This window comes from Marmota marmota, unplaced genomic scaffold, assembly GCF_001458135.2.
Source record: "Marmota marmota marmota unplaced genomic scaffold, marMar, whole genome shotgun sequence".
NCBI lineage: Eukaryota > Metazoa > Chordata > Mammalia > Rodentia > Sciuridae > Marmota > Marmota marmota.
In genome coordinates, this window is record NW_026000229.1 from 28749931 (window position 1) to 28765120 (window position 15190).

At 43.6% G+C, this 15190-nt stretch overlaps 1 protein-coding gene across 1 annotated transcript in view; it reads left to right on the plus strand.

Moving 5' to 3' along the window:
• The window catches only part of Tnfaip8l3 (TNF alpha induced protein 8 like 3), a 35603-nt gene continuing 20413 nt past the window's right edge, over positions 1-15190 (plus strand). Inside the window, exon 1 of the mRNA XM_015480664.2 lies at positions 1-125. Coding sequence (XP_015336150.1) covers positions 74-125 — 52 coding nt within the window. The 5' untranslated portion in view covers positions 1-73. The remainder of the gene's footprint in view (positions 126-15190) is intronic.

The following is a 15190-nucleotide window of genomic DNA, read 5'->3' on the forward strand; positions in this document are numbered from 1 at the left end:
CGAGCCGGGACGCCGGCCCCAGCGCCCCGCAGACGGGCAGGCGACGGTGGACGTCCGGCCAACAGCCTGAAGCATGGATTCGGATTCCGGGGAACAGAGCGAGGGGGAGCCCGTGACCGCCGCAGGTACTGAGGGACCGCGACAACCCGGCTGGGAGGACTGGGACTGGAGAGGAGCAGAGACTGGGGCAGAAAATCTGGAGTGTTTCTCGGAGCTGCGGGACGGGAGGCCGATCCCTGTAGCTGGATCCCTTGCAGGCCAGGGCTGGGGATTGCTCGGCGCTTTGAGTTTGCTTTGGGCTTCCTCCACCATCCCGTTGCACTTGGGCAGGCGGGAGGGAGAGGAGGTGCATTTGCGGATGGCTTTCAGTGCTGTGGGTCCCCCGCGGCGGGCTAGGGTCGCCGGGGCTGGGTGGGGGCGGGGAAGGGTTTAGGAAATCCGAGTCCTGTAGTTTGCTGCAGAGAGGGTTGCAACACATCTGCCTTCTGAAATAACTTTCCAAGCGCCGGCTGGGTGCTCAAACCCGAGATGCCGGAGCCACGCAGCCGAGCAGATGACCGGGTCCCAGGGCGTGACAGGGGACACTGGAAAGAAAAGACCCCACGAGTGGACCGGCAGGAGTCAAGCCTCAGCTGGTGGCTGCGGTTCCCGAGGCTGATAAGCAACCCAGTGCAGAAGAGCTTGCGGTCCCTGCCGTGCAGCTGGCAAAGGAAGTCCCCGAGGAGGGGTCCCCGAAAACAGACGCGGGGGCGCACTGGAGCCGGGCGTCGCCTCTTAGAAGCGCCGCCGGCTTTTCACAATCGATAGTTATCGAAGCAATGGGAGGATGCTTACTTAGGAGACAAAATGAATGTCCTCCCCCGCCTCTCCCTGATACTGAGCAACAGGAGGAAGCCACCCACAACCGTGGGTCGACTTACCGCAGATTCTGCCCACCTCCACGAGCCCGCCCCGCCCCCCCGCCCACAGGTCCAGGCACCTGGGACCGCTTGCCCTCCTTCAGCGCCCCCAGCTCCCGTTGACCTATGCGTCACTGAAAGTTAGCCCTGTGCCTGTAGGCTGGGACCCTCCTGGTACAGAATGAGGTCTGGGTCTGATTCCCACTTTCCCCAGTGTTACACCTGAGTGCCAAGGGTGGGGACCAAATGACCGGAGGCACCATCCGACCTGGAGTGGGTACAGAAAGGCTGGTTAAGGAGCCAGGCAGCATAGCACCCCACATATTATTATTCCCTTTCGTCCACATAGCACCTAGCCTTATGATTATCTACATTTTGTAGAGGTTCAGTGGTTAAAGGACTTGCCAGACTCACAAGGAGTAGCCAAGGCCCAGTGACTCTCTTCTGCTGCACCATACCCCTCATAGAGCAGCTGTAGTCATCTCCTTTAGGTGGGCAGGTGGGAAGGAAGACTAGCAGAAAGGAAATGTGACACATCCCCAAGATGCCTGTATGTGAGGATTAATGTGTGTGTGCAAGAGCCACCTGCTTTGTGTAGATATGTGAGGATATAATTCATAAACACAAGTCCTTTACCTGCCTGTGTATCTTTGACTGTAAAGCACCAAGATTTGGCTTTACAGGTTGCTTATCAATCTTCTTTCATCCTTTAAAAGTTCCAGTAAGTGTTTCATGTACATCTAAGTATATTTCCAGAGCTCAAGGGGAAGGGGGAACATTGAAACTGACAATTTACTCTCTCAATCGCAGTAACTAGAATTCTTCATGGTACCTCTACTCCAACCTACAACCTCTTCTGGTGGCAGAAGTTAAGTATTGAGAGAGAGAGAGGCAAGAGGATAAAAATGCTTAGGCTGAAGGAGGGAAAAGAAGTGGGGAGACAGGAAAACTCCAGGGTCTTTGGTATTTGGGGAAAAGGGGTGGGAAAGAGCTCCCATGCACCCTGGTGTCTTCTCCTCCACCCTGCCTCAGTTTTGAATATCCCTGCCTGTAGATGTTCATGTCAGCTCATGCCCAAAGCACCTCTGCACAGCTGACAGCAAACATTATCACTAAGGTCAGATGCATCTGATGAAGAACAGGGCAGCCAGTTCTCGTGAGCTCACACCATTTGTTTGCACATTACTGTTTTCTGCCATCATTTCTTCTTTCTTCATGTGCTTGACTCTCACAAGTTGAATATTTTTTTGTAATGTCATGAGCCATTCTGCTAAATGTCATTCAGTCTCATTATTTTCAGTCTTAAAGTATTCTCCTTTGTGACAAAGCTTTAAAACTAGATTCTAATTCTCCATCTTGCTTTGGCTGCATCCTATCAAATGGAAATTCTTGTTGCAGAATCAGACACCAGTTAATTGGCAGGTATGTTATCCATAGGGATTGACCTTTGTCCTTAAGAGAAACTTGAAATTGATTTGTGGACCTGTGTCTTTTCAAGGTGAATGGGTCTGCAACCGAGAAAGATAACAGTGAGAATGTGTGAGTGTACGCGCCTTGTAGGGAGTTGAGATGTAAGACTGCTACCTCCTCAATTCCCTTCCCTCTTGGAACTTGTGAAAAAGCCATAAAATGGACCTTGTAAGGTTAAGAGACAGAACTCTGGAATCATAAAGACCTTAGTTTAAGTTTCCATTTGATGGGCAAGTTACTTAACCTCTACAACCTCAGTTTCCCCCTTTGTAAAGTGGGGATAACTATAATACCACAAAGAGGTTATGAGGATTACATAAAATAACACATGAAAGGTATTCCTAGTAATCATTCAATAAAATGGAGCTGTTATTTTGATTATCACTTGATTGGATTATTTGTAAGGATACATCTAAATAGTGAACTCTAGTCTACTATATTACACTAATTTGTAATAAACAGATCACTAGGTGTATATAAAGCAGTTAGTAATATTGTCATTATGATCACATTACTATAATTACCTGAAGAGATATATTTTGAAACTTTTTCCTTTTCAGCAGATGCATCCTGCATGTGTGTGTGTATGTGTGTGTAGAGATTTTTAGTTCACATCTCTTATCTGCATTCATCTTCCAGCTCAAGGTATGAAGATGGGAACAGCACACCCTGCTACTTTCACCACCCTCTCCTCCAGCTCTAGGGAAAGTTGTATAAAACAGAGAACCTCTTACTCAATCCACCTGCCAACCTAGAGATGGGACGGGTTCCTTCTTTCCTATGGCTTCAAATGGGAAAAGAGTGACAATGCCCTTCCCTCTGCTTCTTCTTCCCTTCCCCACCCCCAGAAATCTTACCCCTTCCAGATGGCAGGAGGCATGGGAGGTGCTTGCCTCCCTCCCTTCCATTTTTGTCCATCATGACCATCTCCCTGGTCTCCTTCCCATCACCTACTGGCTGGTTAGCAAGGCAGTCTTCACAGGCCACTCATTCTTTACCCCTTTGAAGAAGCTCTACCAAATCTTCCCACATCGTGCAGTGAAGATCCATCACACCCCGCAGAACAGAGGGTTGGGGGCTGGGGATGAGATTTGTCTTGATCTGCATTTTTTTGTTTTGTTTTGTTTTTTAGGAAGCACAGGGTGATAATTCTGTGTCATTCTGCTGCCTGCAGCTCTCTGCTGCCTTTCTGTCATTTTATGGTTCTTTCTATGATTAGGAAAGAGGCAGGGTTTATGGAACACTGGATTCATTCCAGAGACCCAACTTGGCAGTCTTCCCTTTGGCAAACCCACCATCCATCTCTCAGAAATCCTAGAGCTTGGTGTATTAACTCGAGAGTGATTAAGAGTCTTTCCTAAGAAGCAACAGGGGAGTAAACATTAGCCATGTCAGCTTTTTTCCCCATTCTGGTTTGGAAGACCAAGATAGTCTGCTGAAGGCAGATGAGCTCCTTCCACCCACAACTAGGTTAAGCTGATGGGGCATCCTTGTGCCTGGATGGGTGTTGCAGAAAAGCATTTCCAGCCAGGCACTGTGAAACATGGTTGTAATCCCAGCAATTTGGGAGGTGGAGGCAGGAGGATCACAAGTTCAAGGCCAACCTAGGCAACTTAACAAGACCCTGTCTCAAACTTAAAAAGAGCTAGGGGTGTAGTTCAGTGGCAGAGTACCCTGGGTTCAATCCCCAGGACCGGGGGGGAAAAAGAAAAGAAAGAAAAGCATTTCCACAAAAAGGGGGTCTGTGTATGGTAGAGGAACTTCAAGAGGAAAAAAAGAACTAGAAAACAGCCAACCCCTAACTCTGCCCTTCCTGTCTCTAGAAGTCCTCAGCTTGGTCCAGGTGAAAAAGTAACAAGGAGTAGATAGATTCAATGGGTAGATTCAATAGGACATTTCAGGAGGCAGACACAGCTTGAGCAGAGGCACAGATAACAGGGAGGCAACTGGAGGTGAGGGCATATATCGGGAGGTCCTAAGACATAAAATGAGATGAATGTAGGTAAATTATAAGAAGAATTATAAACTTGATTCTGATGGTAGCTGGGGAGACAGAACCTATGATTGTTAAGCAGAGACATGACCAAATGAGAGCTGGGTATTCTGAAGGTGTGTCTGGCAGAGATAGAGATGTGCAGGGATTGCCTAGGCTTGGAGCCTAAGCTTCCAGGGTGTGGCCACAATATCTGAGAGGGTGGTAGCACTAAGGCAAGGCAGAAGAGGAAGGATGCAAATGGCATTTCAGAGAAATCAACAACAGAAGTTAGTGACAGATTGTACAGAAGGAGTGGAAGGAGAGTGGAAGGAGATGGTGGCATGTTGAGTTGGGATGAGGGCAGAACAGCTAAGTGGAGATGTTCTGCAGGCAGAGATATTCAGAAGACAGACTCTGCCACCCTGTACATGCTCACCAGCACTGGGTACCTCTTTTCCCTGTAGACACTTGGCAGTAATGTTTTGGTTAAAGGGTCTTTTCCTCTTTAGACAGCAGACTCCGCAGGTGCCTTCGTTTGGAGGGATTGTGAGGTTTAGGGATTTTCTATTCCCATGGTTGGGTTCCTGATAGAGGTCATTGAGTAATCTTTGTTGACAGATTGATGATGGATAGATTGGCCAAGTAAGGGCAGGGACTGCACGGGGATGATATACCATTGGCTGTTAGTCATATTCCCATTTCTTGTTCCTGTTTTTGAAATTTGCAAGATTTCAGACTCTTCCACACAAGGAGCTGTAGCTGTTTTGACAGTCAAGACCATGACTTGTACTTCTTCATGTTCCCAAGATGTTACTGGGCTAGTAGTGAATAAGCATTTTGAGGAGCCTCTAGAAAACTTTTCACTTAAAAACTAGACTAGCAACCAGAAACCTGTTCTATAAATTAGAACTGCCAGAGCTTTCCTTCAGTGTTGTGCTGTGTTGTTTCCGGTGTTTTAAGATTTCTTGCACTGCCTTAGACTCTGTTAGAAATTATGGGGAGTGTGAATAGAGATAAGGACACAGCCTGTTCTGTCCTCCCAAGCTTGAAATTGGATGGGGAGGCAGTACATAGGTACCGATAGTCACAGCTAAGCCAGTGTGTGAAGACTCCTGACCTCCCTTGCCTAGGGTTACACCCTCAACGATGTTACTGTTTATGTGTTCTCCCTTGGCACCAGCCACTTAATATTACATATTTTATAGTTGTTCCTGTACTGGACTATTAGTTAGCTCCCTTAGGGCAAGGATTGGATCTTTTTCTTCTGTATTACCTACCTCCACACCACCCAGGTGCCCTAAATACAGTAGCAGGATGCTGGCTGGCTGGATAGATAGATGGATGGAATATGCATGGATTGATAGTGTTGTAGGTTGGTTCCCCAGGAAGTAGATTCTGAGGCAGAGGTTATCATGTAGAAGGATTATTTGGAACTTTTCTTAGGATTAATACTTGCAGAAGGGAAGCGGGGGAGGGAGCCAGACTGGGCAGAGGGAGAAGCTGAGCAGCAATGTAGACCCAATGACAGTCTCAGAAGAGCCCACAGGAGGCTCTGGAGCTAGATGGTCCTTCAGAGCTGTCCTGAGGTGGGATGAGGGACTCAGACCTTCTAATAATGTGTGACCTTGAGTCAGACTGTTCCCTTCAGTTGTGGGCTTCTGCAGGCAGATCTCCTAGAAACTCGTGGAGGAAGTCTTTCATTCCTGAAGGGGATCTGGATAGTACATGATAGCACAATGACCTACCTGATTCTTTAGGGAAGTTTCAATAGTGGCAATGGCCCTGTCTACCAGCTGAATTCAGTGGATGGCTGCTGAGCTGCTAACTTTACCTAGACCTCTTTAAGACAGTGAAGACTGCTGGATTAAATTAGTCATCCTAGACCTCATAGCTCTGCACTCAACTGTTTAGTCCCCACAATCCAACAGATATTGGTAGATCATCTTTTTTGTTCAGAGAGGTGCTGGATGCTATGGTAGTATACAGAAATGAAATTATATGTGGTCCTGCTTTCAAGAAGTTTGTAGCTGTGTTAGGGAGAGAAAAACACACACAAAAGAAACGAACTATAAGATTGGGTTGCACCAGCAATAAATAATGTAGGATTTGGCAAGTGGGGCAATGTGGTTTTGGAGTTTTATGGGAAGGCTTCTGGAAATGGAGAATGTGTGCAATATGTACATATAAAGCTGTATTTCCTATGCTATTTTTCTCTTTAAAAAATATATATATATAACACCTGCTTTTTCATTTGTCAGCCAAACTAAATTATAGTCACACTTTCCATTAGCACTTTTCTGTTTCATTTTCCTCCAGAGTTACCATTGACTCCTTTTGGAATCCACATGTAAATCTCTATAAAAATACTATATAAATAATTTTGTTTTGTTTTCAGTCACTTGCCTTCCAACTCTTTATGTAAAATGCCTGTGTAGGTGGGTGTTTGGGCTGTATTCTATACCAGTATAGAAATAAAAGGGTAGGATGGGGGGTGTGACTCAGTGGTAGAGGGCTTGCCCAGCATGCGCCAAGTCCTGGGTTCAATCCCCAGCACCACCGAAACAAAGAAGAAAAGAAGGAAGAATTTAAAATATAAACTTCTTTCAATACCCCCCCAAAAAAAACATATAAGAAGAGTTAATACTCTTTTCCTTCTGCATATACTAAAGTATAATATGTTTTTTAATAAATCAGAAATGTTCTTTTTAGGCAACTGCATGGCACAAATTCTGAGGCTACTTTAGAACAATCTTCATGTTCATCTTGGGTTTCCTAAACATCATTGCCTGGGAATAAATTTGAGCCTGTTCATGGAAAATCTACCAGTGTGCAGGCTATAAAAATGGAGGGCTTGGCAGCACAGAAAGTGCTAGACACACCCTAATAGAAACCAGGATTTTGTAATTCAGTTCTCAGGCAGGGCGGGGGGAGGCACTTTAGTGGTATCCAATATTGCTTTAAACTGTGGAAAAACCACAAGGGCAACCACTGGCTGCTAGGTTCTGTTTCAAAAGTAAAATATGCTTTCTGTGAACTGTTGTAGCCCCCAAAAGGAAGCATGTTAGCAATACAAAGCCGGTGGAGACCTCCTGTTTAGATTTTTATAGTAAAGGCATTCAGTTTCACATGAGGCAGAAAATTCTGTAAAGAGCTATTGCTGGTGAACATGCACTTCCCATGCTCCTGATTTGGGGTCTGTGGGTTCTGTGGGGGAAGGTAAGCAAATATGGAATAGAATAGAGGAGGGAGGAATGGTGGCTGTCTGCGGCAGCTTTCCTACCACATTTGAGGCCTGGTTCCTTGATTTTCTGTGGATTGGATTGATAAAATCAGGGAGGAAAGACTGGGATAAGAGTTGCCTGGTAAGAGAAACTAGAGTTTTAAAGAGTGGTGGTCAAACAAGATGAGAAACCACAAAGATGTTCTTGCCAGCTAAGGGCCATCCCTAGAGGGCTGATACTGGTGAAATAATAGTGATATATTACATTTTTATTATTTATCTTATATATACTAAGAACTTTCAATGTCTTGGAGACTCAGTTAATTGTTTGTATGGTATTTAACCCTCATACCAAGCCATTTTCTGGGCTAAGGACTATAAATAGTCCCATTTTCTAGATTAGGAAATGAAGGCACAGAAAGGTAACTTGCTCAGAATTACACAGTTCATACATGGAAATGAATCCAAAGACATTTCTGTTGTAAGGGGTGGGCTACATAGTTAGATTGATGGATGCACCAGGCTGCTTTTCATCCTCATTCAACTTCCATAGTGCCCAGAACCCTGACCCTGGGGTTCCCTCTCTTACTGAGGGCTTTGTATCTCACGATGTTATAAGCTGCAGACATTCCCTGCATTAACCCAATAACACATAGACAAGGATCGGCTGGTTTAGGCTCCAGAACAGGGGCTGGTAAAGGGTGTTTGGGGAGGTGTCCTAGTCTGCTTTCTGTGGCTATAACAGAATACCTAAAACTTGGTTATTTATAGAGAAAAGAAGCTTATTTTGGCTCACAGCCCTAGAGGTTGGGAAGGTCAGCATCTGATGGTTGTATCAACACAGAGTAGGAAAATAGAGGGGCAAAAGGGCACGTATGAAAGAGACAAAACACAAGGGGCAGCCTCACTAGGTAATGACCCACTTTCATGGCACTAATCCAGTCTCAGAGAGGATGTTAACCTATACATGAGGGCAATGTCCCCCTCACCAGGTCACTTCTTAAAGGTCCCACCATCTGTCAGTACTATTACATTGGCAATTAAGGTTCAACAGAGTTTTAGAGGGAACAAAACATATTCAAACCACCGAAGGAGAGAAGAGGGGGAGAGTCAGCACAAAGCATCTGCCAGGGAGAAAAGGTCCTTGAAAGACCTCAGAGCCATGGGCATCCCTCATGGGAGTCTGGTGAGAGGAGAGAGAGAGAAAAAAAAAAAGATCAACAAACAGAGTGAAGAACAATACCAAAGACAAACGTTCCCTTTTCAGAGTGGACTTAAGTTGGGTCTAATTTTGTTCACACCAACATTTAGAGTAATTTCAGATGTAGACTCTGCAGGGCATGGTTACCACTGGGACTACATGGGAGAGAAAACTCGAAGCTGAGGCTGCAGCATTAGTGGAAAGAAGCTGAGATTCTGAGCTAGATGGCTCATATTTAGTTTCCAGAGTTGTCTCTAGGTTTTTGATTTTTAGTGACATTATTTTCTGACCACAAGAGTGCAAACTCAAGGTGGACTATGTGAAAACAGTACAAAGAAGAAAATTGGATTGAGCCACAGAAGCAGATGTAGTTTTTCCAAAGAAAAGAGAGTAGTTCAAAAGGAACCCTGAAAAGATGTGAAAGAGCTTTATTTGGGAAAGAAGAGGGTTTGATAAGAGAACAAGAGTCACCCTTCTGAAATGTTTACGTGGGGATCCAAAAAACATCTGGCTGCCCTGCAACTGGAGACTACATTCTCTAGCTTGTCTATCCTTTCCCCCAAACACACAACTTTAAAAAATAGGATCAGAGGCATTTTAGGTTTTAAAATATCAAAAGATTGCTGCTTTTTTTCCCTTCTGACACCTTCCACTGTGTTCTTACCACCCCTACCTCTTGCCTCCTTTTCCTGTCTTAAGTTTCTTCAACCTGTATGTATCCACCCAGAGATCAGACCACCACAGCCCCCCACACCTGCACTTGGCCCAGCAGCCTCCTGCCCTGGGCCAGGCCCACTCCCCTTTCTCAGTCAGAGGAGCCCTACATGGAATCCTTAGGTTATTACTTTTTAAAAATATTTGAGATGGGGTTGGTAGGTTTTACAATGTCCAGTGACAACTTGAAAGGTAAATTTACTTTAATATTTAATAGCTACTAGCTTCAAGAGACAATTTATCGGCCTCTAATTCTCCAATTGTGTTTTATTTTTCTTTGGATTAATTTTTAATTGTAAAGAAATTGGGAAATTTGTTTATCTGCATTAGGCCTCTCTACCTTCAGGATTTAACTTCATATTTCATTGATTAGTTCTTGTTAAATGACACTGGCAGAGCTAAGTTTAAACAGGGACAATTTTTAGAGAGCCCAGAACCTGGATTTCCATAATCCCAACCTCTTCCCCATTTTTTAAAACATTTTACTTCCCTGCCTGTATATCATCCTGATTTCCCTGTGCTTTTCTTCCATGGCTACTGCTATCTCCCTCATAATTATTACCCTCTTGGCTCCTCCCCTACCCCCGACCCCCCCATGGCTGTGTCCCCCACCACGGGGTCTTGGCCTTACTCTTTTCTGACAAAACATTTTCTTTTGGAAAAGACCATTCATTTTCATGACATGAAACTGAAGATTCCCTGAAGCCAAAGTCCAGCCCAGTCCTATTCCTGATCAAGATTCTCATCTTCCAGAGACCCTGGGCCTTTCCTCATGGTTCAGGAGAGACCTCAGCACAGTGAATCCAGACCATTTTCTTTCCCTCACCTTTCCCTGCTCTGCTAGAGGCCACCAAGTCACCCAAAGTAAACTCTTAAGAACTCATATATGAAATATCCTTCACATATGATCTCTTAGCAAAACCATGACATGGATAAGGCAGGTATTATTAATCCCAATTTACAATAAAGAAACAGAGTCAGAGACATTGAATTATCCCAGTTGCAAAGCAAGTGGCACTTTTTACTATTTAAAACTGTCCCACATGGGTACCATGGTGCACACCTGTAAACCCAGCAACCCAGGAGGCTGAGGTAGAAGGATCACAAGTTCAAGGCCAGCCTCAGCAAGCAACAAGACCCTCAGCAACTTAGACTCTGTCTCAAAAATAAAAAGGACTGGGTATGGGCTGGGGTTGTGGCTCAGTGGTGGAGCACTTGCCTAGTACTCATGAGGCCCTAGTTTTGATCCTCAGCACCACATAAAAATAAAATAAAGGTATTGTGTCCACCTACAACTAAAAATATTTTTAAAAAAATAAAAAGGACTGGGGTTGAAGTTGAGTATAAAGTGCCCCTGGGTTCAATCCTCAGTGCTGGGAAAATAAATAAATAATAAAACTGCTCCAAAAGGCAGGAATTAAAGAGAAAAACAAAACTCAATATACAGCCTAAATAAACAATTTCAATATTCAATATTAATTTACTGAATAACTAAATACATAATGATATTTTCACATAGTATACTATTTTATTCAGCTGTTATTCAAATTTTATTAATTTGAAGAACATTTAATGGTATAGGGAAGTGTTCACATTATAATGTTATACAAAAAAGGATCAACAATCAATTTTTTTTTAATATTTATTTTTTAGTTGTAGATGGTCACAGTACCTTTATTTTATTTATTTATTTTTATGTGGTGCTGAGGATTGACCCCAGGGCCTCGGCATGCTAGGTGAGTGCTGTACTGCCGAGCCACAACCCCAGCCCTGAAAAGGGTTTTTTTTTTTTTTTTTTTTAATCTTATTTTTTTGGGTGGGGTTCTTTTTTTTGTTTTGTTTTGTTTTTTGTTTTGTTTGGAACTGGGGGTCAAACCGAGGGCTTTGCGAATGCAAGGCAGATGCTTTGCCATTCAATTTTGTTTTATGTATGTATATACATATATGCATACACACATACCCCTGTCCACACACCCTTTTGTATATGGAGTAGAGAAGAAACACCCCTCACATTCACACACATAACCACTTAAATTATTTTTAATGCTCAGACAAAATAAATCACTCCAGGTGACAAATTTATTGGTAATTTTAATTTCCTTCTTGGTTCTCTTCTTCCAGATTTTTTCCTCAGTAAGTGTACATAGCTTTCAGCAGGAAATGTTTTATAAGCAACAACCAAGGGCTGGGAGTGTGCTCCATGGTAGAGTGCCTGCTTAGCTTGTACAAGACCCTGAGTTCCATCCCCAGCACCATAAAACAAAATAAAAGCAACAGCCAAGAGTGATCCAGCAGTCTAGTCTACTGCTAGTCCTTCTGACTTTCTGGCAGTCTCGTCCCAGTGCCCTCCTTCCTCTCCCTTCAATCTTATTCTTGTCCCAGTTCCTCTTCTTCCTCTGTCTTTTCTTCCAGGTGCTCTCATGGGCTTCCCCTACCCACCTAGTGGGGATCATTCAGGCTTTGTCCTCAGCCCTCTTCCCGCTCATCACTGACCTGACTTCAACTCCCTCTTTCTCTGGTGCCTCCACCCATCACCATCCTCTCCTATGGTCCCCACCTGGACATGAAGAAGTGTGGACAGGTTAGGTAATGAAGTCATATATTTGAGGTCACAGACCGGCCAACAGCACTGTGCCTTGCAGGCTAATAGGACCTGCTGGGTGAGCTTGTGGACTCTGCCTTTTTGGCTTTCTTGAAATGTGAACTTGCAGTTGTTTGCTGACTAGCATGTGAACACCTGGTGTCTCTGACCCTCACTCTCTCTGTGACCCTTTCTCTATAATTCAGTCTTGTCCTAAATATGAGCAATATTCATTTATATATTTGGATTTTGTATTACTTCTAAAATTAGGGGGAAAATAAGAACATTTAAAGTTTGTTTTAACAGGATTATTAGCTTTCAGGTTGCCACCATCAACATGATTCCATCATTCTCCCCCACAAAAAAATTCATTGAGGAATTGTGTGATATTATGTATAATGTAATTAGACAGAAATTTAATTGAAGATTTCTTGTATATTTTGGAGCTGAAAATAAGAGACCATATGGTAGCCCCAATTCTTTTTTATCTCCCTACCTCCCCATTCCACTCTAGCCTACCAAACAGAGGAAGCCCTGTCAGGAAACTTGTAGGAAAAAGAAGTGCTCACTGGTTAGACATATTTATCAGCAACTTAACCCAGTTGTAACTTAGTCCCAATCACCATTGGTGATTGGTATTCCCTATCAGCCAGGATTTTGTCTATATTTATTTTATTGGTTCATGTTATTAAAAAACTATTATTTTGACCCCTTTTCATATACAAAAACTATAATAGACTATTCTCTCATTTAAAAAAATTACTTAGTTTTCAAGTGGAAAGCAGTTCCCTTATTATTAAGAAACTGTCTTTCCTAATTATTTGCAAATGAGTGGATATGACCAGTGCGATTTTTAAAGGAGAGATCAGAGAAGATGAGGCAGAACAAGACAAGAAAAACAGGCATGGTGCTAAGAATGATACATAGCACATGCTAGGCCCAGCGAGTGCAGTAAGATCATGGGCTATTCCCAAGTACCCCTCACCCAGATTTTCCCCTCACCCAGGAGTAGGTGAATAATGAGATGAGGCTCAGGGATGGGTAAAGAAGTCTGTTTCTAACTATCCTGGGTGCTTTTTTGTTTTGTTAAAAAAAAAAAAAAAAAAAAAACAACTGGGGGAATGTAGCCCAATGATAGAGCAATTGCCCAGCATGCATGAGCCCTGAGTTCAAGCCTCAATACCTCAGAAAAGAAAAAGAAAAACTCCACATAAAAAATATCTCTGTCAAATTTCCATAGCCCCGTGAGAGTGGAACGTAGTCTGAGCAACGTATGAAGCTGGATGATAACTAGAAGATAACTAGAAGAATCAAGGCCAAGCAAGGAACAAGGAGTCACTGGCCTGATGGTCAGGACATCAGGGGCATGTGGCAGGGGTGCCATAAGACAGGCCCATTCTCTCCAAAGTCATTTGGCCTGCAGCTGGTCATCCAGTCATTGCTGCCCTAGCTTCTGTGGGCCCCTCCTCCCAGAGGAATAGTCCCTCTGAACCTTAAAAAATCTGAAACTTAGAGAAAAGTGTGCTTCCCTGTGGGGCCCTATCCCTCTTGCCCCCAACTCCTGCCACAAGCAGTTTCTCCTCCTGACTTTTCCTCATCCTCCCCAAGCCCCTGGTCCCAGTTCTCTGCCTCCTCCTGCTGTCCCCTTCTCCTGCAGCATTTGGGACACTAGAAGTTCCTCTCCATTTCCTTAGCCTTAGGCCCCTACCCTCCCTCAGGAGCCCTTTGGGCATCAGAGGGACTAGGACAGCAGAAACTCCAAATAGTGTGGCCATTCCTGGAGACTAGTCCTGAAGTAAAAGTCTTAAAAGTTTCCAGAAAAATCAATCAGGCCTTTTACCAACATACTTGTATTCTAAAGAGCAACCAGAGCGCTGGACAACAGTGGTACAATGTCTCTGCATCCTCCAGGTAAATGATTCCTGACCGAGTTCTCAATCTAGCGCAGCCACCTGTCAAGTGCATAAGTGGAATAAAGTCATTGTGAGACATGGTAGATATTGCTTACATTTTTAAACAGTTGCACTTTAAGTGTATATAGAAGAACCTACATCATATTTTCTGTTTTTCTTCTCTGGCGTTTTAAGGTAGTTTACTGATATCTGTGCTAGTCACAGTGCTGCACTGGAAACCAAGATATAAAGAAAGAGGAGCCATAGAATCTGAGAACCAAGAGACAGACACAGGGAGAAAAGGCGAACAAGGAAGGAGAAGCTGGGATGACAGCCTATATCAGATGTAGAGGGAAACATGCCCAGATATGAGGTACGGGGACGGGACAGGGTTCCCAGGAGGACCTCCAAGGAAAAAAATGGAAGTAGTCAAGTAGTTGATGTGTTTGAATTTATCAGGAAAAATTTTATATTCTGCTGGAAACTTTGGGAGTGAGTAAACTCCAGACATATAGAAAACTAACCAAAAGATAAACAAGAAGTGTTAACTCCTGGGAAAACAAGACGAATAAGAAAGGAAATGCAGACTGCCATGACTAAGCTGTGAGTGGCATCTAAATCCCAGTCATATAATTGCTGAAGTGTGATTTAACCAAATGTTGAAAGAGAACCAAATTGGAAGGTGGAAGGAGAAATGAATGAGGAAGAGAGCTAAATTCTCTTCTTCCATAGTAGGAAATTGAAAGTCAATAAAATCAAGAACTAACAGTATAAGCATGTAATTTAAATACATAGAGGTAATTACTCATCGAAACAGCTAAAACAGCTCAAAATGTTTTCTCTTTAAAGAGCCAACGTCAGAGGCAGGCCAGAAGAGGCCACATTTTGTTTTTGACTTTGAAAGTAATAATGTACTATGTATTACTTTGAAAATAAATATTTTAAAAAGTTAAAAAAATAAAAGTAGCCAGTTAGTCTAGGGAGTAATGTGGCAAATATAGTCCCTTTCCCTGGTCCCTCTCACTGGGGAAGGAGCATGGTGATGGTGCCTCAGGCTCCCAGTTGGAGGAAATAGGTTTCAGTGTCCAAGGATATGCCAGTTCCCCTTACCATTATTGTTCCTGACATGAGTGCGAATGCCTTTAATAAAATGTCAGGACTAAGAGATACACATTCGTATAATGAACATTTTCTGTGTTTCAATCCTGGGATGCAGCTGCTGGGAACATGAATAAACC